We start from the raw sequence: 26,858 nt of genomic DNA, 5'->3' as shown, positions 1-26,858 counted from the left end.
TTTGCATTCCACAGTTCACAATATTGTTCTTAATGGCCATGTAGATTCTATTATAACCAATAATTAGATATTTAGATTGTTTTCCAGTTTTTCTGTATTAACATACAGCAGTACAACGAACATTATTAAAGCTAAACCTTTGGAGACATCTTTAATTTCTCAGAGTGTATACATTTTAAGGCTTTTGGTATGCCAGATTTCTGCTCAGAGAGTTGTTAGTTATTAAGATTCTCTCCAGTGAAATGAGATGTCCCCACACCCTTGCCAAGATTGGGTGTTATATGTGTATATGGGTGTGTGTGTGTGTGTGTATTTTTTTTTTTTTTGGTGAGGAAGATTGGCCCTGAGCTAACATCTGTTCCCAATCTACCTCTTTTTGCTTGAGAAAGATTGTTGCTGAGCTAACATCCTTGCCAGTCTTCTATTTTGTATGTGGGCCAGCGTCCCAGCATGGCCCAATGAGCAGAACGTAGGTCTGCACCCAGGATCGGAACCCGTGAACCTTGGGCCGCCAAAATGGAGCGTGCGAACTTAACTACTATGCCACCGAGCCAGTCCCCTGGATGTTATATTTTTCATGTTTGCAGTTTCACTGATTTCTAGGTGAAAAATAGTGCTGCTTTGTTGTTTTAATTTACCTTTAAGTAATAATGAATTTGAGTATTTGCAAATTTTCATTAGCTATCAGTGTTTTCCTTAGTGAATTTTCTGCGCGAGTTCTTTCTGTGTGCCTCACCCCTCCCCTTTTATTTGGTAGGCTTTTATAATTCAGATTGATATTTCGGTGCTCTTGATTTATTAAAGATAATAACCCTGGGTTTGGCATATGTAGTGCAAATATTGACTCCAGTTTGTTTTGTTTGACTTTTATTATTCTCATGGTGAAACTGTTTTGCTTTCACAAGGAACAAATTTGACCAAATAGTATTCTTTTATAACATGTCAACTTAAGGAAATGTAGAACCAAACATTAGCAGAACAATGATGCATTGATTATATGTTGTTTTTCACTACCCTGGAGGGGAACTATTTTTAACTATAACATATACACTTTATTAGAACCAAACTTTAATTTTCTACATTAACAAGGAACAGCAGTAAATTGTCTTCATTAAAAAAAAGTACTGAGAGCCTTTTCTCTGTCAGGCAGTCATACTGCCAGCTAATTTTTCATCTGCAAAATAAGAATAATTCTTACTTTGTAAGGTTGTGTCCTATTCAGTTGTTGGGCTTGCAGTAGGTGTTCAATAAATGGTAGTTAGTTTTGTGATCATGGTGGCATAAATGAGTATGACAGCATCTGCGCACTCACTGAGCTGGTAGCTCCCAAGGTCAACAGGCATATAATTGATTACACTAGATGCTCTTCTGAAAGTGTGAACAGAGTGATCTTTTGGTTTGGTTTGGTTTTGTGGGTTTTGTTTTTGTTTCTTTGGTCTTGGTCTTAGGTAGAATCTTAGATCATCAATTTTCTTTCTTTCTTTTTTTTTGGCACCTGAGCTAACATCTGTTGCCAATCTTTTTTTGTTTTTTTCCTGCTTTTTCTCCCCAAATCCCCCCAGTACATAGTTGTATATTTTAGTTGTGGGCCCTTCTGGTTGTGGCATGTGGCACAACACCTCAATGTGGCCTGATGAGCGGTGCCGTGTCCGTGCCGAGGATCCGAACCGGCGAAACGTTGGGCCACCGAAGCAGAGTGCACGAACTTAACCACTCGGCCACGGAGCCAGCTCTGTTTCTTTCTTTTGAATGTAAAGCATTTAAAACTAGAAATTGCCTCTAAGACTTGTTTTAGCTGTATCCTACAAATTATGATATGGTGTATTTTCATTATCACTTATTTAAAAATATTTCTGATTTCCCATATGTTGTTAATTTCCAAATATTTGGGGTTTTTAGAGAGAATCTTATTCCTGATTTCTAATTTAATTATCTTGTCATCAGAGAACATTCTGTGTAACATTTTTATATTTAGAAATCTATTGAGATTTATGGCCCCAGCATATGATCTGTGTTGGAGAACTTCCAATGTGTATTTGAGAAAACTGTCCTGCAGTTACGGTTCCTAGTTCAGATCTTCTGTCTCTCCTTACTGATATATATGTATTTTTTCTGCTTGTATCAGTTACTGGGAGAGGAATGTTTGAAATCTCCTACTATGATTGTAGAGTTTCCTGATCTTTCTCCTTAGTTCTGTCTGTTTTGGTCTCATATGAATCCATGCACATTTAGGAGTGGTTAAGTTGACCTTCTTATCATTATGAAATGTCTCTCTTAATCTCTGGTAATATTCCTTGTCTCACTGTCTGCAGTGTCTGATATTAATATAGCCATACCAGGTTTCTTGGGCCTCCTGTTTGCATGGCATATTGTTTTCCATCCTTTTACTTTCAACCATTAGTATTTAAAGTGCATCTCACATATACAGCAAGCTAGGTCCTTCTTTTGTTAATCCAGTGTGACTGTAGTCCAGTCTCTGGCTTTTAGCCGGAATGTTATTCTATTTACGTTTAGTGTAAATATTGATGTGATTGGGTTTAAGCCTTTCAGCTTGCTAGTTTCTTTCTGTTTGTCTGTTTTTCTTTTCTCCATTCCTGACTTCTTTTGGGTCAATTAGATATTTTTAGTATTCTATTTTGATTCCTCAATTGGCTTTTTGGCAGTATCTCTTTCTGTATTTTTAGTGTTGCTTTAGGGACTAAAATAGGCATCTTAGTTTATTACAGTCTTTAAAATTTTTTTTTTATTATTATTTTTGGATAATTCGCCCAGATTTCGCCCAGAGCTAACATCCGTTGCCAATCTTCCTCTTTTTTTTTGCTTGAGGATGATTAGCCCTGATCTAACATCTGTACCAGTCTTCCTCTGTTTTGTGATGCCTCCACAGCATGGCTGATGAGTGGAGTAGGTCCACGCCTGAGATCCAAACCTGTAAACCCAGACTGTAAAAGCAGAGCACAAGAAAGTTTAACCACTTGGCCATGGGGCCGGCCCCTGTTATAGTCTTTTTAGTGTATTATTAGAGAAGGGTAGTAAAATTCTGTTACCTTGTTTATTGTAATATTGGACAAAGGAGGTAAAATTCTGTTAGACTTCCCCATCCATTGTGCTGTTGTTATTATATATTTTATATCTATACCCACAATCCAGTGTTACCATTGTTTACTTTAAGCAATCGCTTATCTTTTAAAGAAAAGGTAAAATATAATCTTTCATGTTTACCCACATATTTGCCATTTTAGTTTCTTTTTATTTCTTTCTGTACATCTGAGTTTCCATCTGGTATTGTTGCCCTTTAACTTGAAGAATAATCTTTTATAATTTCTTATAGTTCAGATCTGTTGGTGATAAATTCTCTCAGTCTTTATCTGAAAATGTCTTCATTTCACCCTCATCATTTGAAGGACTGTTTTGTTGGTTATACAATTCTGGGTTGACAGTTACTCTTGTGGATGTTGTTCCACTGTCTTCTTATCTCCCTTGTTTCTGATAATTTAGCCATCAGTTTTACTGTTGTTACTTTGCATATAATGGGTTTTTCTATGACTCTTTTCGAGCCTTTTTCTTACTTTTTGGTTTTCAGCAGTTTGACTGATATGCCTAGGCATAGGTCTCTTTGTTTTGATCCTTCTTGGGTTTGCTAAGATTCTTAGGTATGTAAATTAATACTTTCTATCAAACTTGGAAAAATTTCAGCCATTATTTAAATTACATAAATTTTTTTCTTCCCTATTTCATTGTTGTCTTCCAGCACTCCAATTGCCCGATATTGTCCCACTGAACCTTCAGGTTTAGTTTTTTTGTTTTTTTCCTTCAATCTTTCTCTTTTTTTCCTGTTTGTTCTTCAGATTGTAAACTGTAGAAGAAAGGGTTAATGAATCTGGTGACTGATCAGTAGAAATTATCTGCTATTAAAGTTATCTAGGGTTTTTTTTTTTTGGGGAAGATTAACTCTGAGCTAACTACTGCCACTCCTCCTCTTTTTGCTGAGGAAGACTGGCTCTGAGCTAGCATCCATGCCTGTCTTCCTCTACTTTATTTGTGGGACGCCTACCACAACATGGCTTTTGCCAAGCAGTGCCATGTCTGCACCCGGGATCCTAAATGGCAAACCCTGGTCTGCTGAGAACCCTGGGCTAAGTGTGCACTTAGCCACTGTGCCACAGGGCTGGCCCCCCTAGGGAATTGTTTGTGTTGTATTTTTTAGTTCTAGAATTTCCATTTGCTTCTTTTTGATAGTGTCCATCTCTCTCCTGAAAGTACTCATCCATTCACTTATTATAACTATGTTTTCCTAAGTACTCGAATATATTTATAATAGTTGTTTTATAGTTCTTGTCTACTAATTCCAAAATCTGGGTCATCTCAGGATCTATTTCTATTGCCTGTGTTTTTTGTCCTTGATTATGGGTCACTTTTTCTTTTTCTTTTTTTTAAAGATTTTATTTTTTTCCTTCTTCTCCCCAAAGCCCCCCAGTATATAGTTGTATATTCTTAGTTGTGGGTCTTTCTAGTTGTGGTATGTGGGATGCCACCTCAGTGCAGCTTGATGAGCGGTGCCATGTCCACGCCCAGGATTCGAGCTCACAAAACCCTGGACTGCTGAAGCAGAGCCTGCGAACCCAACCACTTAGCCACGGGGCCAGGCCCATGGGTCACATTTTCTTGCTTTGCATGTCTACTAATTGTTTACTGTGTTGGACATTATGAGGGATAACATGATAGGGAGTCTGGCTTAAAGGGTATTGAGTTTTGTTCTGGTAAGCAATTCCTGGCAGATTGGTCCTGTCAAGATTGGTTCATTCTTTCTACTTATCTGTCTGTTTATCTATTTCCCTACCTACTTACCTATCCACCTAGGGCAGATATTTCCACTTTGAACTTAGTCTAAGTGCATGGCTCTTTCTCTGGAGTGTGATCTCTGTTACTAAGGCATGGCCCTCCTTGTATGTAAGTTGAATGTCTAAGGCACTTAGAAAGATGTCTTTCTTCTAGTTGGGCAGATGCTCCAGGGTCTTCTAGCACTGCGTGACCTCTGGAGTCTCCCTTCAGCACTCAGCCCCACTGCCCATGTACAGTGAAGCCCTGGCAAAGTACTCACGGTAAATCCCCCCAAAAACTTTCTGGGGCCTACCCTCTGCTCCTCTGGCCCACAAATTTCAGGTGTTTCTGCAACTTGGCACATCCATCTCATCCTCCTTGGCGGGAAACTGCAGTGTTGCCTGGGCAGAAAATGCCCCCAGGCAGAAAGCCAGGCCAGTCACTGGGCTTGTTCTTGTATTTCCCTTCTCTCAAGGCTCACAGTCCTGTGCTGCCTGTGTGCAGTGCCTGAGAACAGCTGCTACACAGATTGTGTCCAGTTTTGTAGTTTCACAATAGGGGGCAAGTCCAGGACCAATTATTCTTTCATGGTTGGGAGCAGAAGTCTGGCGGTTTGCCTGCAAGCTGTGTCTTCCTCATTAATAATATTAATGAAACTTCACAGTTTTTTTACTCCTTTATGGAGTATGACTGATTTTCTTTGGACAGATCCTTTATTTCTGTGTTGGCTGCAGAATTATTGTTAACTTATGTTAATACCCAAGTGTCTGAGTTTCCAGAGCCCAGCCTTCTAATCCATCACTATACCTGGTCATAGAGGTAGCTGAATGACCAGTAGTCCTAATGGTGCTCCCAGAGGAACTTTGTCTTCTGCACAGATTGTCCTCTGCGCCATCCTACCCTGTCCTTCTCATTGTCAGCAGTGGTGGTAGTCTGTAAATGATAATTCCAGTTGGAGGCAGTTGTCTTGAGATTTTTTGAAAATCTTCAGTTTAGAGTGCCATTCTGCCTTAATTTATTTGTTAAAATTAGGTATCATATATCTACTCCATAATGCATTTTCTGCATGAGGGATTAATGTGTATTTGTATGTAAAATTGGCTTTAAAAATATTTTCAAGATAGTTTTCATAATTAAGGCACAATAAGATCTGTTTGTTTCCTGTATGGGCGTTTCTTTCTTCCTTTTTTAGGGGATCTGTGTGTATATTTTGTGATTGACTCACTTGCATTTGTATAGCATTTTTTACTTTCAAAGTATTTTCTTGTACATCTGGTCCTTCCTTTCCATTCACACAGCCCTGTGCACAGTCTGGTTACCTCTTACGTGGACTGTTTCAGTGACCCCTAATTCTCCCTTCTTCTAAGAATCTTCTGGCCCATCACTTCTACAGTTTAATCTTCCTAAAGTTGAGTTTCTTGCTCTTATGTACAAGCATTCACTATTCCGGGTTGCCTTCCAAACTCTTTAACTGTTTTCCAGTCCACCTTTTTAGCCAGATTTTGGGTATTCTTTACTCAGCTGCCTCCACGTTTTCCATTCCCTGACTTCTCTGTGCACTGTTCTTTTTACCCAGTGTGCCCATCCTTCTCTCCATGTAGTTTCTTCTCTTCATCGTCCGAGGTCTCCCCACAGTCTCACTCAGTTGAACCTTTCCCAGTTCTCCATGCCAGTAGCGTCCTCCTGTCCAATTTATGCTGGGATTACAGGTGTTTGTACATATCTGTCCCATCTCCAAAGACAGGAAGACACGAGTCCTCAGTCATCGTATCTCCTGAAGACCTGGTGTCCTACACCTAATAGATAACAAATATTTGCCATTTCACTCTCGCAGGAACCTTATGATCTAGGTGGAGTGAGGGGTTATTTCCATTCACAGAACGAGGAAAATAAGGCCCAGAGTGTTTAAATGGTGCCACACACAGAATTAATGACTGATTCCAGATTTACAGTCCAAGTTCTGTAATTTCTTTCCTTAGGCAGCCTCTTCATTCTCACCTGATTTGCCTCAAAATTACTTTAGTTGGCTCCTAAAAGGATCAACTTAGATCCTTTGATAACTTTGGGCATGCCTAAATTCATCAAAAAATGGGTGGGGATTTTGCTCCTCCCTCTGCTATTCTTTGTGGGGCACAGTGGCCACCACATTGAGGAGCTGAAGCCTAAATGTGGGTCCCCAGAGCCCTGCCATTGTGGGTCCTCCTGCTCGTCTTCATGCCACACCAGACCTGGTGCAGAAGCTCTGTGTTTTGCTGTGTCTAAGGGTGACTGACCACCGCAGGCATCCAATTCTCTATTTCCCTCTCTTATTCCAGGCACTTCGCCTTAGTAACGTGGCCATGGGGAAGACCACCACAGGCCAGATAGTCAACCTGCTGTCCAACGATGTGAACAAGTTTGACCAGGTAAGCTGCACTGAGGGATCCATTTTCATTTCCTGCCTTTCTTGTGTAGTTTAACTTACTGGAATGTTCCGTGATGGTTTTTGTCCTAGGCCAGGATTTCTGTTGAGGACATATGACCAAGGGTACTTTTTATCCAACTCTCATTTCTTCTGTGTGCAACTTAGAGGTAGTAATACGTGTCGTCTTGTAAACTAGCGTTAGGTTTTTCTAATGTTGCCTATGACATGCTTCAGTAACAAATGGGCAGACAGCAGTGTGCTTGCCTGACTTAGTTCAATGCACGTAGTAGTCCTCCTGGAGAGGCCCTTCTTAGCACGTGGTGCTGGGATTGCTGGCTGAATTGTCTTTCTTCTCCTCTGGATGATGAACTCCTGGTGGGCAGGGTTTGTTCTTTTTCCTGTGCCCTGTACAGTGCCTGCCTCATAGGAAGCCTTTGATAAATAATGCCAAATGGGTGATCCCTAGCCAGAAATAACCTGTTCTCCTCTATCCTACCACACTTTTTCTTTTTTCTTTTACACTTACCTTATGAATGTATTGCATTATCCAGGGCATTGTAACTGCTGGTCAGATCTGTATTGCACTAGACTACTTCTCTTTCAATTATTCATTCATCAAACATGAACTGAGGCCCCTACTCGTTTTCAGGGATGCATAAGACTTGATTTCTGCCCTGGAGAAAGGGCAGCCTGACAGGGAGATAAATACACAAGTAGTTATGTCCTCTGTACACAGGAACAAGTCCTGCCTTGAGGGAGATCTGGCCATTTCCATTTCACCACAGTCCCTTCCCTGTATTAATTACAGCCATTGTCCAGTAGGAATTAGAATTCAGTGGGAGAGACTGGAGAATGTGGGCAGGTATCATCATACAGGCTTTCCTGGGGAGCCACAGGGAAGATGAGGCTGAATTTTGTGGCAGAGAGAGTTTAGGGGAGTCCTGAGCTCATCTGTGGGATAGACAAAATGGAGATCTTCCTTCCAGCCCTGCTGGTTGAGTTCTCCCTGGAGGAGCTGGAACCCTGCCCTAGGGTACCCAGGAATGGTGAATGCTTGGGTGTCTGCTTGAACAGGTTTAAAGCCCATTGTGATCGTTTCTGTTTAGTTTCCTGCCTGTTCTTTCAGAGACGACTGTTTCTATACTGTGTTCTTACTGGTTTTGTTTTTATATAGTCCTAAGAACACTCTGTCTTTTTCTTTTAAGGTGACAATATTCTTGCACTTTCTGTGGGCAGGGCCACTGCAGGCTATCGCAGTAACTGGCCTGCTCTGGATGGAAATAGGAATTTCATGTCTTGCCGGGATGGCAGTTCTCGTCATTCTTCTGCCTTTGCAAAGCTGCTTTGGGAAGTTGTTCTCGTATTTCCGGTAAGAGAAACACTGGTTTAAAAAATAGGTAATGTGGGGGCCGGCCCAGGGTATAGTGGTTAAGTTCGTGGCCTGGGGTTCACAGGTTTGGATCCTGGGCGCAGACTTACACACCGCTTGGGAAGCCATGCTGTGACAGCATCCCACATATAAAGTAGAGGAAGATGGGCACAGTTGTTAGCTCAGGACCAATCTTCCTCAGCAAAAAAGAGGAGGATTGGTGGCAGATGTTAGCTCAGGGCTAATCTTCCTCCAAAAAAAAAGGTAATGTGTATTTGGTAACATCCACAGTCTGCCCAGTGGTTTTGTTCAAAAACAGAACACTTTTCGTGTGTCGTTGACCCTTCAGGCTTAGCCAGTGGAGGCTCCAGCCGCAAGCTGAAGGCTGATCTTGAAAGGGGGAAAGGTGGAGACGTTTACTGGCTCCTCCCAGCTAACTTTTCAGGCACCATCCCTCAGTAACTAGAGTGTCCTTAAGCAGAATTTACGTATGTTGTAAATTCTTAATGTTGTAATGTCTTAAGTAATAATACATTTACATATCTTTGAGGCCCAATTCTAGCTGCGTGTATTTTTGTTTTGATTTTTATGATTTGTTTTGATTTTCAGGTGTGTATGTGTGTGTCTTGTTTTTAATTCAATGTTTCCGTTAAGTTTATAAACTCCCTGAGGGCGAAGTTGATCATAATTGTGTCTGATAAAGTCCCACAGTCCTGGCAGCACGTGTGGTAGAAAAGTGGCTGGTGATGAAGTGAATTGACCTCAAGCAGGTGCAGAGGGTTGAAAGTGGGTCATTGTCAAGGTCGTCAGGAGGATGGAGAGGTTGTGCTCTTAGATGTACACTGAGGTTTTTTTTGTGCCTTTAGTGTGGTGTCTTCTCTCCTTGGAATTTCCTTTCCCCTCTTTGCCATGGAGAAATGTTCCTTATCCTTCAAGGCCCATTCTAAGGCTGCCAGAACCCTGAAACTTTTCTTGCTCCCTCTTTCCTAGTAGAGTTAACAGCCCTTTCTTTTCTGCTCCCTTGCAGTTTATTCCTGTTTTATTATACCATGGCCAACGGTATTCTTGTTAGATTCGGGTGCTTTTCTGCCTTCCCTACCCAGCCATGACCTCCTTGAGTGACAGCTTGCATCCATCTCTTTTCCAGTCTTCCTTAGCAGATATTTCAAGTTCTCCAAATGACTTCTTGAATTGGGATGAATTGTTGACTTCCTAATTGAAGTCATTTTCCATTTGTACTTTGAGTCGGACCTGCCCGTGTTGTCATTGTGAAAAAGCTGTAGGGACTCGTGATCTTTGGTCTCTGCCTGTGCCCGCTGCTATCAGGAAGTCGGTCTGTGGTCACTGTGGCTCATCTCTTACGTCTGTCCCCTTAGGAGTAAGACTGCAACCTTCACAGACATCAGGATCAGGACCATGAATGAAGTTATAACTGGCATAAGAATAATAAAAATGTATGCTTGGGAAAAGTCATTTGCAGAACTTATTACCAGTTTCAGAAGGTAAGTTTTTGTACGTATCACACCATATTTTTGTACTTTTCTGCTTCCTGTTTTTACTGAATGGTTTTAGAACTCTTACTAAATTTTTGCATGAGGGTGAATTTAAATACTGTCCGCTCCATCCCCGACTGCGTGTGGCAGTAGGGTTAGGTAGAATAGCACAGCACCTCATTTTAACCTGCTCTTCCCTTTCCCATCTTCTTAAAGGAAAAAATGTATATGCCTCATACTTATACAGAAATGAAATTCCAAATGTTCCTTAATACCTCAAATCCCAAACAAGCAGTGATTCTAAGATGTTTGTATTTGAGTCTAGGACATTTAAACTAAGACTATCATTTATATTAATGTAGCACAAATAGGAAGATTATAGAGATTGGGTATACTGTATCGGGCCAAACTCTATGAATCAGTATTATTCATTTGAAACAGAGCCATGGAAATACTGCTGCTTCTATTTGTAGAATCTTTTTTGGTCTTTCAATTTAAGTATTTGATTAGTTTTTGTTCTCCAGCACGTGGTGCTATAATTCTCTGCCAGCGCCCTGCCAGCTCTCATATTTGCACTTTTGTGGGTGCACCTCCCTCTGCTGCGAATGCATGCTCACCTTCATCCTTCTCTGGCTCCCACCAGCCCCGACTAACCCAACTCATCCTCTCAGGTTCCATGTGCGTGCGACTCGCCCTGACTCCACTGTTCTGAGTTAGATGCATTGTCTTCTCCCACCAGTTCATGGGCTCCTGGAGGGATGGGCTGTATCTTTCTGTCATCAGTGAGGTGCCCAGCACAGGACTTGTGTTTACGAATGCTTGTTGAATGAATGTTCAAACCCAGTTTGATTGACCCAAAATGTTAAAGGGTCACATAAACCCTCCATTTAGTTGGGTAAGTGAAGCGGTGATGAAGTGTGTGATCCTTGTGTTGGAGCTGGCCCCAGGGTGTGTGCTGTAGAATATTTCCGCGATGTAACGGATGGTTTTATCTTAATCTGTGTCCACTCCTTAGAAAGGGACCACATGAAAAAGGCACTTGAATTCATGACTTTAATGTCAGTGCTTCCTTTGAAACCTATATCCTACTCTCTTTTCCAGGAAGGAAATCGCCAAGATTCTGAGAAGTTCCTACCTTAGAGGAATGAATTTGGCGTCATTTTTCATTGCAAGCAAAATCATCGTTTTTGTGACGTTCACCACCTATGTGCTCCTGGGCAATGTGATCACAGCCAGCCGTGTGTTTGTGGCAATGACACTGTATGGGGCTGTGCGTGTGACCGTCACCCTCTTCTTCCCCTCGGCCATTGAGAGAGTGTCGGAGGCAGTTGTCAGCATCCGAAGAATCCAGGTTTGGTGCCCAATAACTTTTTTTTTTTTAATTTTTTTAAATTTTAAATTTTAAACTTTTTTAATTGCAGTATTATTGGATTATAACATTATATAGCTTTCAGATGTACATCGTAATATATTTCAAAATCTGTGTACATTACATCATGTTCCCCACCCAAAAATTAATTATAGTCCATCCCCTCACATGTGAGCGTAATCACCCCTTTTGCCCTCCCCTCCCTTCCCCCATGGTAACCACCAGTCCAATCTCCACTGCTATGTGTTTGTTTGTCGTTTTTATCTTCTACTTATGGGTGAGATCATACGGTATTTGACTTTCTCCCTCTGACTAATTTCACTCAGCATAATCTCCTCAAGGACCATCCATGTTGTCTCAAATGGCCGGATTTCATCATTTCTTATGGCTGAGTAGTATTCCATTGTGTATAAATACCACATCTTCTTTATCAATTTGTCCCTTGATGGGCGCCTAGGGTGCTTCCAAGTCTTGGCTATTGTGAGTAATGCTGCAATGAACATAGGGGTGCAAGTATATCTTTATACCTTTGCGTTTTCAAGTTCTTTGGATAAATACCCAGCAGTGGGATAGCTGGATCATATGGTAGATCTATCCTTAGTTGTGGGTCCTTGGGTCCTTATAGTTGTGGCATGTGGGATGCCGTCTTAGCATGGTTTAATGAGCGGTGCCACGTCCGCGCCCAGGATTCCAACTGGCGAAACCCTGGGCCACCAAAGCAGAGTGCGCAAACTTAACCACTCGGCCACGGAGCTGGCCACTACTTTCATTCTTTTGCATGTGGCTGTCCAGTTTTCCCAACACCATTGATTGAAGAGACTCTCCTTTCTACATTGCATGCTCTTGGCTCCCTTGTCGAATATTAACTGTCCATAAATGTGTGGGTTTATTTCTGGGCTCTCAGTTCTGTTCCATTGATCTGTGTGTCCGTTTTTGTGCCAGTACCATGCTGTTTTGGTTACTATGGCTTTGTGGTATATTTTGAAATCAGGGAGTGTGATACCCCCAGCTTTGTTCTTTTTTCTCAGGAATCCTTTGGCTATTTGGGTCTTTTGTTGTTCCGTATAAATTTGAGGATTCTTTTGTTCTATTTCTCTGAAAAATGTTGTTGGCACTTTGATAGGGATTGCGTTGAATCTGTAGATTGCTTTGGAAAGTATGGACATTTTAACGATGTTAATTCTTCCAATCCAAGAGCAGGGAATATCTTTCCATTTCTTTGTGTCGTCTTTGATTTCTTTCAAAAATGTTTTTTAGTTTTTGGTGTACAGATCCTTCACCTCTTTGGTTAAGTTAATTCCTAGGTATTTTATTCTTTGTTGCAGTTGCAAATAGGATCATATTCTTAATTTCCCTTTCTGCTACTTTGTTGTTAGTGTATAGAATGCAACCGATTTTTGTATGGTGATTTTGTATCCCATGACTTGAATGTATTCATTTATTGTTTCTGAAAGTTTTTTAGTTTATTCTTTAGGGTTTTCTGTATATAAAATCGTGTCGTCTGCAAAGAGTGACAGTTTCACTTCTTTTCCAGTATGGATCCCTTTTATTTCTTTTTCATGCCTGATTGCTCTGGCTAGGCCTTCCAATACTGTGTTAAGTAAGAGTGGTGACAGTGGGCATCCTTGTCTGGTTCCTGTTCTTAGAGGGATAGCTTTCAGTTTTCTCCATTGAGAATGATATTTGCTGTGGGTTTGTCATATATGGCTTTCATTGTGTTGAGGTATTTTCCTTCTATACCCATTTTATTTAGAGTTTTATCATAAATGGATGCTATATCTTGTCAAATGCTTTCTCTGCATCTATTGAGATGATCATGTAATTTTTATTCTTCATTTTGTTAATGTCGTGTAGCACGTTGATAAGTTTGCAGATGTTGAACCATCCCTGCAACCCTGGAATGAAACCCTCTTGATTGTGATGTATGATCTTTTTAATGTATTGTTGTATTTGATTTGCTAGTATTTTGTTGAGGATTTTTGCATCGATGTTCATCAGTGATATTGCCCTGTAATTTTCTTTTTTTGTGTTGTCCTTGTCTGTTGTTGGTATCAGGATGACATTGGCTTCGTAGAATGACTTAGGAAGCATCCCCTTTTCTTCAATTTTTTGGAAGAGTTTGAGAAGGATAGGTATTAAGTCTTCTTTGAATATTTGGTATAATTTACCAGGGAAACCATCTGGTCCTGAACTTTTATTTTTTGGGAGGTTTTTTTTTTTTTTAAGATTTTATTTTTCCTTTTTCTCCCAAAGCCCCCTGGTACATAGTTGTGTATTTTTAGCTGTGGGTCCTTCTAGTTGTGGCATGTGGGATGCCGCCTCAGTGTGGCCTGATGAGCGGTGCCATGTCTGTGCCCAGGATTCAAACCAGTGAAACCCTGGGCCACCACAGCAAAGTGTGCGAACTTAGCCACTCAGCCATGGGGCCGGCCCTTTTTTGGGAGGTTTTTGATTGCTGTTTCTATCTCCTTACTGGTGATTGGTCTATTAAAATTCTCTACTTCTTCTTGGTCCAGTTTTGGAAGGTTGTATGTTTCTAAGAATTTATTCATTTCTTCTGGATTATCCAATTTGTTGGTGTATAGCTTTTCATAGTATTCTCTTATTGTCTTTTGTATTTCTGAGGTGTCCATTGCAGTCTCTCCTCTTTCATTTCTGATTTTATTTATTTGAGCCTTCTCTCATTTTTCTTGGTGAGTCTAGCAAAGGGTTTGTCAACTTTGTTTATCTTTTCAAAGAACCAGCTCATGGTTTCATTAATTTTTTCTATTTTTTTAGTCTCTATTTTGTTTATTTCTTCTCTGATTTTTATTATTTCCTTCCTTCTGCTGATTTTTGGGCTTGCTTTGTTGTTCTTTTTCCAGTACCTTTAGATGCGCTTTTAGATTGTCTATTTGGGATTTTTCTTCTTTGTTGAGGTAGGCCTGAATGGCTATAAACTTCCCTCTTAGAACCACTTTTGCTGTATCCCACAGATTTTGGCATGTCGTATTTTCATTTTCATTTGTCTCCAGGAATTTTTTGATTTCTTCTTTGATTTCTTTATTGACCCAATTGTTCAGTAGCATTTTGTTTAATCTCCACATTTTTGTGGCTTTTCTGGTTTTCTTCCTGTAGTTGATTTCTAGTTTCATACCTTTGTGGTCAGAGAAGATGCATGGTATTATTTTGATCTTCTCAAATTTATTGAGACTTGTTTTGGGGCCTAATATGTGATCAATCCTGGAGAATGTTCCATGTGCCTTTGAAAAGAATGTGTATTCTGTGGTTTTTGGATGGAATGTTCTGTATATATCTACTAGGTCCATCTGGTCTAATGTGTTATTTAAGGCCTGTGTTTCCTTATTGATCTTCTGTTTGGATGATCTATCCATTAGTGTAAGTGGAGTGTTAAAGTCCCCTACTATTATTGTGTTACTGTCTGTTTCTCCTTTTATGTCTGTTAATAATTGCTTTATATATTTAGGTGCTCCTGTGTTGAGTGTATAGATATTTGCAAGTGTTCTTGTTGGATTGTTCCCTTTATCATTATGTAGCGCCCATCTTTGTTTCTTGTTATAGTTTTTGTTTTAAAGTCTCTTTTGTCTGATGTAAGTATTGCTACCCCCGCTTTATTCTCTTTGCCATTTGCATGCAATATCTTTTTCCATCCTTTCACTTTCAGTTTTTGAGTATCTTTAGGTCTGAAGTGTGTCTCTTGTATGCAGCATATGTGTGGGTCTTGTTTTTTTATCCAGTTGACCACCCTATGCCTTTTGATTGGAGCATTTAGTCCATTGACATTTAAAGTAGCTATTGATAAATATGTATTTATTGCCATTTTGCCACTTTTTTTTCTGGGTGTTTTAGTAGTTCTTCTCTGTTCCTTTCTTTTTCTCTTGCTCTCTTCCCTTGTGGTTTGATGGCTTTCTTTAGTAATATTTTGATTTCTTTTGTCTTACTTTTTTGCTTACTTATTATAGGTTTCTGATTTGTGATTGCTATGAGGATCCTATTTAATATTCTACGTATATAGCAGTCTGTATTGAGCTGATAGACGCTTTAGCTTGACCTCTTTCTAAAAACTCTACTTTTTCACTCCCCTCCTCCCACATTTTATGTTTTTGAAATCCTATATAGTCTGTTTAGTGTGTGTCTGTCCCTTACCCTCTTATCATTGAAATAGGTGATTTTAGTACATTTGTCTTTTAACCTTCCTATTATCTTCACAGGTAGTTGATCTGCTACCTTTACTATATTTTTACTGTTACAAGTGATTTTATTGCCTGGGTTTTTTTTGGTTTCCTTTTTTTTTTTTTTGGTAATTTTTTTTCTCTCTATTTGTGGTCATTGCCTTCCCACTTAAATAAGTCCCTCTGGCATTTCTTGTAGAACTGGTTTCTTGGTGATAAACTCCTTTAATTTTTCCTTGTCTGGGAAGCTCTTTATCTCTCCTTCCATTCTGAGTGATAACCTTTATGGATAGAGTATTCTTGGCTGTAGGTTTTTTCCTTTTAGCACTTTAAACACATCGTGCCATTCTCTTCTCACTTGTAGGGTCTTGGCTGAGAAGTCCACTGATAGCCTTATGGGCTTTCCTTCGTATGTCACTTGTGGCCTTTCTCTTGCTGCTTTTAGGATTCTCTCTTTATCTTTAATTTTGGACATTTTAATTATAATGTGTCTTGGTGTGGGCCTCTTTGGGCTTATCTTGTTTGGAGCTCTCTGTGCTTCTTGTACTTGTATATCTGTTTCCATCCTTAGGTTAGGAAAATTTTCATCTATTATTTCTTCAAATAAATTTTCTGCCCCTTTGTCTCTGTCTTCTCCTTCTGGGACACCTGTGATCCGAATGTTAGCACACTTAATATTGTCCCAGAATTCCCTTAGTCTGTTCTCATTCTGTCTAATTTTTTTTTCTTTGTTCAGTTTGGGTGGTTTCCTTTAGTCTTTCGTCTAGCTCGCTGATGTGTTCTTCTGCATCCTCTACACTGCTCTTGAGTCCCTCTAGTGAATTTTTCATTTTCAGTATTCTTCATTTCTGATTGGTTCTTTTTTATATTTTCCAGTTCTTTCCTGATGAGCTCGCTGTGTACATCCAATTTTCTCCCAATATCTGAGCATCCTTATGATATTTTGTTTGAACTCTTTGTCGACTAGGTCGCCTATTTCTGTTTCATCTAGTCCTTTTTTGGGGTTTTGTCCTGTTCCCTTGCTTGGAATGTAGTCCTTTGTCTCTTCATTATGCCTCTTTCTCTGTGCTATTTTCTTTGTATTTGGTGAGTCCTGATCTTGGAGAAGTGGCCTTATGTATGAGATGTCTTTTGAGGCCCAGCAATGTACTTCCCTCTCATCACTGGTCCAAAAGATCCAGGAGTGACCCCTTTGTGGGTTACTTGTGTCCTTCTGCTGTGGCAGGTTTGCTCTTAATGCAGGTACCCAGGGAGTCTAGTCTTTCCTTCCCTGGCCAGCTGTTTGTAAATCTGGTTTGGGGAGCCTCAGCACCATTGGCTACAAGGTCTAACAGCACACTCCTGTTGCAGTTTTCCTCTTAATTGGGTTGGTACCCAGTGTAGCTGGTTGCTAGGCTCAGGGGCTTACATTTGCTATAGGCCTCAGGCCCACAAGGCTGTTGTCAGTTCTTTTAGGAGTGCAGCTGAGTGGGGCTGGCCCTAGGCAGGGAGCACTCAGTTGTTTCAGGCTTTGAAAGGTGGGGTGATCCTTTTTCTGGCTATTTGTGAAGCACAGGTCTCCTGCTGCTGGTAAGCCTCACCCCCAACAGGACCACACACACCATCAACACAGTCCTGGTCTGTGGACACTTCCCAACCCCCTGGAGCGTACCCCATCACCACACTGCAGATGTCCCCACCTCTCCACCAGTGCCCCCACAGTTCACCTATTCCTCACACAGGCCCTGCCCCACAGAGGTGGACACATTCACCTGCCTGTAGAGGATCAAGGCACCCAGTCAATGTAGGCTGAAAAGTAGCCTGAAGGTTTTCTGTTGCGTGGGGTTGGTCCCTAGGGCGGCTGCCTGCCCTGGCTGAACTAGATTAAATCTGCATTCTAGTGAGTGTGGCAGACCTCTGGGCTAACAGGCCACTGGAAGAACCTCAATGGCGTCTACCAGGGTCTGTGTCAGCACGCCTGGACCAGTTCAGAACAATGGCCCCTACCAATGTCTCAGTCTCCGGAGAGGTCTGTCCTCTTACAAAGATGCCCCCAAAGCCCACCAGGTGAGTCTCATTCACCAAAAGACTGTCAGCCTTCTCTCTGGTGATTTTAGGTTGCTGAAATGAGTGAATTTGTGCATGGGCCCTTTAAGGTCCGGGTCTTTTCAGCTTTCATCTGATAGCTTTTCTGGGGGGTATCCCTGCTGCAGCAAAGCCAGATAGTAAAACCCTCCTCTCAGTTGGGCTGAGTCTGAAGGATGGTTATAGCAGTACCACCCCCACTCTGGACCTCATTCCTCCAGGGAGGGCTGCGTACCTTAGGGTGGCTCCTGCCTGGCCAGCTGAGAAGCTGCGCTGTTCCCAAAGGTGGCTTTGTCCTTGTCTAGCAGGAATTTCTGCCTCTTCTGCCTTAGTCAGGACTGTCCCTTGTGGTGGGGCTTCTTTTTATCCAGTTTTCAGTTTTTGTCTTGGGTAATTTTTCCGAAAATAGTTGTGACCTGGTTGTGTTCGTGGGAGGAGATGAGTTCAGAGTCTGCTTATGCCGCCATCTTGACGAGATCCCACCAATAACTTTTTAAAGTTGTTGGTGGATTTTAAGTAAAATTGCGCCTCCTTTGGTTTAGTGTTGGTGTGTTCCTGCTGGTCAGGTTTAGCTCTCTCAGCGCCACAGCTGCCGTCATTCCAAAATGTTGTACAAACTCCCCTGTCTTCTTAGGTCGAGTGTGGTACAAATCACATAGGATTCACTGACCATTTATGATGTAAATGGCAGCAGCACAGGACTCTTGATGTACCGGTGATAACTGTAGGGTGACCAAAATGTCAAAAAGCAGAAGCAGCAAGCAGGTTTCATCTCCTCTGCCAACTCGAGCAACTGGGTAGTGACTGCATGCAGTCCTGGGGTGAACAGGATTCCTCTCTGGGACAGGAAGGAAAGAGCGTGCTCCTTGGGCAGGGGGAGTGGCGTCAGCCTCACCTGGTTCTCTCTGTTTAGAATGGATTCTATTCCTCCGTAGATGCTTTGCACGTTGATTTCTGAGTATGCCTTTTGGATCTCTGCCTTTGCGTCCCTGTCCCTGTTCTGTTTTCACTTTTTCTTACTGTCTGAATGTATCTCTGGCCGGCCTCTTCCTTTCAAATTTGTTGATTTCCATCATACCCGCTATCTCCTTTTCCTAACTAGCTGTCGCTAAATTCCCGGGGACCAGTAATTTATATCACCAAGATAAGGGCCTGACACACAGTGGGTGCTCAAGTATTTGTGTGTTTATGAATAGGTCTAAAATGATGATTAATTGGCTGTGTGAATGGCCTGGGCGTGAACCTGAGTGTCCGGCCTTTACCAAAACTCTGGTTTGTTCCTGCTTCTCCACAGTGATGGATGCCCGGGAATAGATCTCTAAGTGGAGTTAGATAGCTCTGGGTGTGATTTTCTTTTTTTGAGGTGGGGGAGGATGGGGAGGGTCTTGTCATAAAAGCTGAGATTCTTTTATTATGAAATTTTTATACTATAAGATAGTATTACCTATAAAACAGATCAGTTCTAAGGGATCAGTCCTGGTCCCTGAGTTAATCATTCTTTCTGACAGGGGCTTCTAGCAACATTGTTAACGGATGGCCCATGCAGTTCAATAAAGTATCTTTTATGTAGCTTTCACATCTTGAAAGAAAGCATGTAGGAATATACTTTGACCATAGTGACTTTCTAAGTGTGCAGTATCCCTTTTCCAGAAGGTAGCCTCACATATAAATTGAGCTGCTGTAACTTTGTTGTTGATGCTGCTGCAGCCGCCATCTTTGATGCTCCTGTAAGTGCTTACGATGGACCAGGCTGTCGAGAAGCCTTTGCACATTTATCTCATTTAATCCTGACAGCAGTGGAATGAGATAAACATTAATGTCCCCACTTTCCAGGTAAGGGATCAGGTTCCTGGAAATGGTGAAATAGCTTGCCCAACCTCACATTTGTAAATGATAGAACTAGGATTCTGCATCAACCCTGGTTTCTTAACCATTGTTACATTCCTGCACTGCCTTCTTCATACTTTCTGACACGTTGGCTATTTCCTTAAGTGTGGTTTTCATCATCTAGTCTTATTCTGAAGGCCTTCAGATGTTTCCTGTTTCCTGAAGAATGAGACTTTTAAATTCTAGACCGGCCACACTGTTTCCCAGCATGTGACCCTCTACTCTGGCTGGGGTGTTGTCTCTGCCACGTGCCAAATTCATCCCCACTTGTGGGTCTTTGCTCGCTCTGTTTGGTCCCCTGGGTTGCTCTCTCTTCTGTCCTTGATTTAGGCAACTGCTGGTGGGCCCTCTGGCCGGCCCCCACGACGCTCTTCCAGCTTCCACGACTGCTGTTCATGCTGATCTCAGGCTTCCATTTATGCACAAGGCCAGTGCCACACCACTTAACATTACGTCAAAGGGGGAGAATCTGGCTCACCAGGAGTATTTTAAGCCCCTTGACAGCAGATGGTATCTGATAGTTCTTTTGCATAGTGCATGGCCCATGTTGGACACACAGTGGGCATCAAATACTGCATTACTGAAACCACACTTATAGGAAAAGGCTGGGACCTAACAGAGGCCCAGGGTGGCCCAGGCTGTGCTAGAAACCATGGAAGTGCAGAGTGAGGGAACAGATTGGCATTAGGCATTCTTGAAACATTGGGCCTCGGCAGGGGGTTCTTCACCCAGGGGAGCTGGATCTTGTCCAGAGTGGGGATGAATCTCAGTCTTTCCCTTGTTCTCTGTGTCCATCTGTGTATCTCAAACCAGCCTAATGGGACTTGGTGGACTTGTGCCCTGCAGAGTCTGGTGCTAATGTAGACTCTGCCAGCCTGGCTCCTGGGCTGTACAGACAGCCTGGCCTTCCTTGGGCCTTGTAGGTAAATAGAAACACTCACTTGGTTAACAAAATAAGTCTCACTATTGACTGTCTTACTGGCTGTCATGAAATAAAAGAAGATTAAAACAGTGAGGCTTTACTAAAATGCATCTCAGGTCCAAAGGCAGTCTGGAGACAGAATTCCCTCTTCTTTGGAGGAGGTCAGTCTTTTTTCTCTTAAGGCCTTCAACTGATTGCATGAGGCCCGCCCACACTATAGACTTTACTGAAAGTCTACTGATTTACATGTTAATCTCATCTAAAATACTTTCACAGTAACATCCAGATGTGTTTGAGCAAATTTCTACAGACCGTGCCCTAGCCAATTTGACATAAAATTAACCATCACACCCTGTTGAATCCCCATCTCTTTCTTTGAGCTCCCCAGATATGATTGTGTCCTCCACCCCATATATTGAAACCATCTGTATGGATTTCTTTCCCTCCTTGAACTCTAGACTTCTAAAGGGCAGGTACAGTGCCTTGTTCGTCTTTGTATTCCTCACAGATAGCAGGTGCTCAGAAAATGTGCAACTGAAGGAATCTTCCAGCTTTTTCATGTCTGTGGGATTCTTCAAATGCCTGACAATTGAGCACTGTTTAAGTGGAAAGCAGTAACTTTCATTCTCTGATGGGTTACATTGTACATCAAAGAGTGCAGCACAAAAGGGCTCCTGCAGAGCGTTTTCAGGGAATCATGGTCAAATATTTTGGTAGGATTTTTTATTTTTTCCAAAATGCAGCTGGACTGTGTCTGAGGCTTGAGATTCCTTCCCATATATATGTGTGCTGTAACATTAAAATTATGATCTGCTGAAAACTTTGACTTTTCCTGTGGCTAACTTTGTCAAGTTACTTTGTGTCCTGATAAAGGAAGCATCTTTGATTTGGTTAGGAAACCTCAATTTCCCCTCACGTGCATGAAGTTTCTGGCAGGAAGGTGGATCTAGGAATTTAGAGACCTGTTCAACAGTCATTATTTTCAGTAAAGACGGGACAGATGGCAGAGAATGAGTGGCGAGAAGGGGTTGATGTTAGCAAGCATGGCGTACTGCTTCATGGTGGGGTTGAAGTAATTGTTGAAATAGTTTTTTCTTTTAGATCTTAGACTTTTTTTCCAGCCCAAATGGCTTCTACAACCCTTTTGAAATTTGGTTCCCTGGGTCATCAGAATCGCCTACGGTGCTTCTGAAAGCACCTTACCTCGAAGATTCTGATTCTCTAGGTCTTGGCTGGGTCCAAGGTCTTTATTAAGTGCCCCATGTGCCTGAAAATACGCCACATTTGAGAAACATTGTCCTGGTTGCAGAAAAAAGGACACAAAGCCAAAATGTGCTTAGCAAATATAAAAGATGTTAGGATCATGTTAAGACTAAAATCAGTTGAGAGGAAAAGCACAAACCCATGTCTTGGTCTAAGCTGGACTTTTATGGGCATATTTGGAATTTATTCAATCACTCCACAAAATAATTGAGCACCTAGCTTAAGCCAGGTGCTGTGTTGGATGCATATATACAGTGATAATCAAATGCACAAGAGTTGTTTCTGCTTAGAGTTTATGTGTATCATCAAGCAAGGGGTTAATAAAGAATCAAATGATTAAACTCACTGTGGTGTGCGTTTGTGAGTCCTTAGTCTTTGGGAGGAAAGGGCCGAGGTGCTATGGGATGCTTTGGCAGAGGTGCTGGTGTAATTTTGGAGGTCGTGCTTCCTGGGGAGGCTGAAGAACTTACCTGGAGACTTATGTGCGTAGGGGGTGGGGAAGGTAGGAGGCTGATGCTTTGCATTTTCGTGGGGATAATTATGTGACAGAGGCTCTTAGTGAACAAGAAGGAGATCATTGTATGTGAGGAACCAAAAATGTCTGATGCTGTAGAGTAGAGAGTGCTGGAGGCCTGAGCAGGGGACTCCACAGGGCCCTACGGACAACACTGAGTGGTTTAGATTTTCCGAGCTCACCCTGGCTGCAGCCTGGGGAGTGGGTCAGGGGGTGGCGGTGGGAATTCAGCGTAGAGGTGGGGACATGGCGTCAAGAGGCTAGTGCAGTGAGTAGTCCAGGAGCAAGATATGGGATTTGGATTAGGGTGAAATAGACTTGGCCAGAAAGAGCACGTCCTGAGTTGGGTATGGAGGGTGGGGAAAGGTTTGGCAGAAGGAAGAATCATAGAGTGCTTTGGGTTTTTTGGCTGCAAAAATCACCGGGGGGCTAGCCCTGATGGCCTAGGGGTTAAGATCAGTGAGCTCTGCTTCAGTGGCCTGGGTTCAGTTCTCTGGGTGCAGACCTACACCACTCTGGTAGCGGCCATGCTGTGCTGGCAGCCTGCTTACTAAAAAACAGGAAGATTGGCACCGATGTTAGCTCGGGGTGAATCTTCCTCAAGAAAAAAAAAATCACCTGGATTCATTGAAATATGGAATATTAGAAAAGGACCTTATTTGGGGAGGAGAAGGGCATGATTTTGGTTTTGAAGTCTGAGGCTTTTCAAATACCCATGTCTTTGCCATAAGACCCACTGATGGGCATTGATTCAACCTTCTTTCCTATTATCTGAGAGACGGTAGGCAGTGAATTTAATGAACTGATCTGAGGTTCTCTTCCTTTCCCTGCCTCTCACATAGATGTGTTAATGTGCAATTAGAAGGTGAAAATGTCAGCAGGAGAGGAAGGAAAGGTCGGCTGAATTATACTGAATTAGGCAAGATTTGGCCCTGACCATAGATGAGCCAGAGGCTTAGTAGGCACGTAGAGTTTAGAGAACACTGTCATCTTAAAGCACGCTGCGACAGTCTTCTGCAGCCTGGGGCTCAGCAGATTGGGCGGGCCATCTTGCATGATTTCCAGTAAGATCATGTTTGGGAACCCTAGGAAGTAAATCCACCATAGCTTTCCACCTTTGAGCTGGTGTTGTGGTCCATTCCCATGGGGCACACCTATATGTGGGCTTTCTAGTGTAGTGTCCTCTTTTTCACACATGCTTTTCAGTTTCCATTTTTCCATGCACAGAAAATGAATGATTTATTGTGAAGTTACAGGCTCAAGAAGTTCGCTCTATTTTTCTGTAAGTAAGGAAAGAGGACTGATGGTGTTGGCATTCAACGGGTCCAATAGGATTATAAAAGATCTTGTCTTAACTTCAAAGCAATGAAAGTCTTCGGCAACTCCTGCATCGAGTAAAATGTGTCTCTGAGGTTATATTGTTCACAAAGCTGCTTAGGTTTTTGCCTACCAGCCACTCGGAAGTCAGTTTTTTTGGCTCGAGTTCTGACGTCTGATACTTTCCCGCATGGCCTGTTCTGGGTATGCACTTCATGGCTCTAATGGCAATTTAATTTTAGCTTTTGCATCAGCCCGAGCACAAGAGAAAAATCCAGCGAGCGCTTCTGGCACCTTTACAAGCTGTTCGTGTGTTGAATGGAGTCTTATTTAACCACTGGAGATTGTGACTTCTTTCTCCATTCAGACCTATTGCTTACGGGCAAATGCTCAATAGATTTACTGCCTCACTTTGGGCATAGTTTTTCTTTCTTTCTTTTCTTTTTTCAAGGTGGGGAGTTCTTTTTCTGTTATACACACACTGAATATAGAACTTTATGTCTTGGTAATGTGCTTAAGCTAAAATAGAAATTTTATTCTGTCTAGACAAGATTCATAACATAACCTTTTGCTCGTTGCTGTATTAAACTCTGTAAGGCTGTAGCGAAGTGGTCAATGGTTTGACTAACTTGAACCAACCGTATGGTCTGTTCATCCCTTTAGCAGATATCTGTGATGTGCTGACTCTGCGAGGCTCAGCATAGCTGGAGTTGGGACCGTGTTTGTAAGTGGGTGAATGCCATAGTGTCTACCCTCTACATGACTTAGTGCCCCTCTGGGGATTCAGAGGTAGGAGGGCAGTGGCAGCTGCGGCCATCCTGAGCTGGTTCCCAGGAGCATTAGCATTTGAGATGGGCCTAGAAGGGTGATTGGGTTTGGTCCTCAGGGGAAACAGGCAGAGGCCACTTTGGAGCCTGGACTTAGGTGCTGATGGGTCACTGAAGGGTTTTAAGCATGGTGGACGTTTTCAGAGGCGTCTTAAGGAGATCAACAGGGAGTGGTGTTTGGCGTAGGTTCCGCAGTGTTGGGGAGTGCTGGGGAAGGAACTGGAAAGGATAGGGAGACAGCAAAAAAAATCAGTATTGTATCAGAATTTCAAACAATTGGTAGGAAGTGAGATTCTGAAATGATGTTATTTCAAGAGGACTGGGGAACTGGGGAGAGAGATGAATTGCGGCAGATGGGCAGGAGATGGTGTCTGGTTGACTATGGGAGAGGTGGTGTGGAGAAAAGAATTCAGGCTGTGGTGTGTTTCAAGCCTGTAAAGGAGCTCTCACCGTCTTCTCAGTCTGTCCTTTCTGCCTCCTTGCTAGACCTGGGCTTGGGACAGGCAGGAATAGCCGTGCCCAAGTTTAAGGTTCTCTGAGCCTGGATGAGTGGAGGAACAAATGAGCAATCTGTCTCCTGTTAGCTGGGTCTTTCAGAGAAATGCATAGGAATGCATTTTGCTTTTCCTACACAGAAGTTGTTTTCATGTTCAATTTTTACCAGTTGTTCTTTTGAAGTAGAACGTTACAGTCAAATTTGTAGCTTTGTGTCGTCGTAGACAAGGATTTTAAGGACTTAAAGGATGTTTACAGTTTTATAGAGTGGTTGTTTTCCTTATTTATGTGTTGTTTTCCTTCTCAATCATTTTCACCTGCTTCTTTCAGTTGCCTCCTCTGGTGATTAGGATTAGGTTTGCCTGTGGGTCCTAGAATACCCGTGTTAAAGCTGCTCACACAAGGTAGTTTCTTTTTCTCTCATGCAAAAATCCGTGTGAGGTTCTCTATTGCGTGTAACAAAGTACTGCAAACTGTATGGCTTAAAACAACAGATATTTACTGTTTCACAGTTCTGGAGGCTAGAAGTCTGAATCAAGGTGTCCTCAGGGTCACTCCGAAATCTGTAAGGGAGAATCCTTCCTCGCCTCTTCTAGCTTCTCATGGTTGCTGGCAAACCTTGGCGTTCCTTGTTTTACAACTACCATCACTCCAGTCTCTGTCTCCATTGTCACAGGGCCGTTTTCTGCCTGTGTGTATGTGTCTACATCTCTCTTCTCTTCTTACAAGGACACCAATCATACTGGATTTAGGGCCCACCATATTTCAGTATGACCTCACCTTAATTAGTTACATCTGCAATGACCCTATTTCAAATAAAGTCACATTTTAGGTAACTGGGGTTAGGAAAAAAACATAGCTTTCTGTGGGGGGGACACAATTCACCCCATAACAAGTTCTGTAGCTAGCAGGATGCTCCATGGTGTCAGAGACCCAGGCTCGCTCTTTTTTATTACTCCACCGCATGTGGCCTTGACCGAGCTGGCAGTCTCCAAGTGCCAGGCCATTGGGTAGAGGAAGATTCCTGGATGATGTTCTGGCCTGAACCTAGTCACTTGGCTTCACATGGCTGTATGGGAGGCTGGGAAGAGTGGTTCTGGTTTTAGGCTGTCATGCCCCAGTTAAAAATCAGGGGGTTTGTGACACAGAAGAAAGAGAACAGATTGTGAGGATGGCCCACAGTCTCTGCCACACCTTCAAAGTTTGGGTGGGGGATGAGGGTGGCCTGGGTTCTTTAGTCAATTTCTGTACCACCGTAGCTTTTCTTGTTGAATTATGTCAAGCATTTGCAGAGCCAGAGGAAATTTTCCTATGTATCAGGATGTTAGATTTGTAATGGTTAGCAGCACTTTGTTTTATTTAGCTGAATTGCGTTGAATAGCTGCTAACTAGTGTGGAAAATAGTGAGCTGTGGAAGATAACAGCCATTTCTGCTGTTGAGGACAGGTCCTTTACTAAGGAGAAAGGATAAGCGATGGTGAAAAGATGCTTATAAAGGATTATTTTTTTAAAGATTGGCCCTGAGCTGACATCTGTTGCCAATCTTTTTTTTTTCTCCTTCTTCTCCCCAAATCCCCCAGTACATAGTTGTATATTCTAGTTGTAGGTCCTTCTGGTTGTGCTGTGTGGCATGCCATCTCAGCATGGCTTGATGAGAGGTGCTAGGTCTGTGCCCAGGATCCAAACTGGCATAACCCTGGGCCACTGAACCGGAGCGTGTGAATTTAACCTCTTGGCCACGGAGCTGGCCCCTAAAACATTTTTTAAGATATAGAAACTTAATAAGATTATTTTCTTTTTAAAACGATGCCTCAAGTTAATGCTGAGTAGTGATATACTGATTTGACAGGCACGAGGAGAAGGGCAGAGTGAACTTCAGCTCAGCTCCAGGTCACAGCAGATACGGGCCGGGCCAGGCTCTCATTCAGAGTCTGCCATCCG

The 26,858-nt window shown here is 42.2% G+C and overlaps 1 protein-coding gene across 1 annotated transcript in view; it reads left to right on the top strand.

Moving 5' to 3' along the window:
- ABCC4 (ATP binding cassette subfamily C member 4) overlaps positions 1–26,858 on the top strand; it is a 242,356-nt gene that overhangs the window by 73,888 nt on the left and 141,610 nt on the right. The window contains exons 5-8 of the mRNA XM_023621723.2: positions 7,137–7,226; positions 8,431–8,594; positions 9,971–10,096; positions 11,189–11,438. Of these exons, the coding sequence (XP_023477491.1) occupies positions 7,137–7,226; positions 8,431–8,594; positions 9,971–10,096; positions 11,189–11,438 (630 nt within the window). The remainder of the gene's footprint in view (positions 1–7,136; positions 7,227–8,430; positions 8,595–9,970; positions 10,097–11,188; positions 11,439–26,858) is intronic.

The sequence above is a fragment of the Equus caballus genome, chromosome 17 (genome assembly GCF_041296265.1).
Source record: "Equus caballus isolate H_3958 breed thoroughbred chromosome 17, TB-T2T, whole genome shotgun sequence".
In the NCBI taxonomy this organism is placed as follows: Eukaryota; Metazoa; Chordata; class Mammalia; order Perissodactyla; family Equidae; genus Equus; species Equus caballus.
This window is presented reverse-complemented; position numbering and strand designations above follow the sequence as displayed.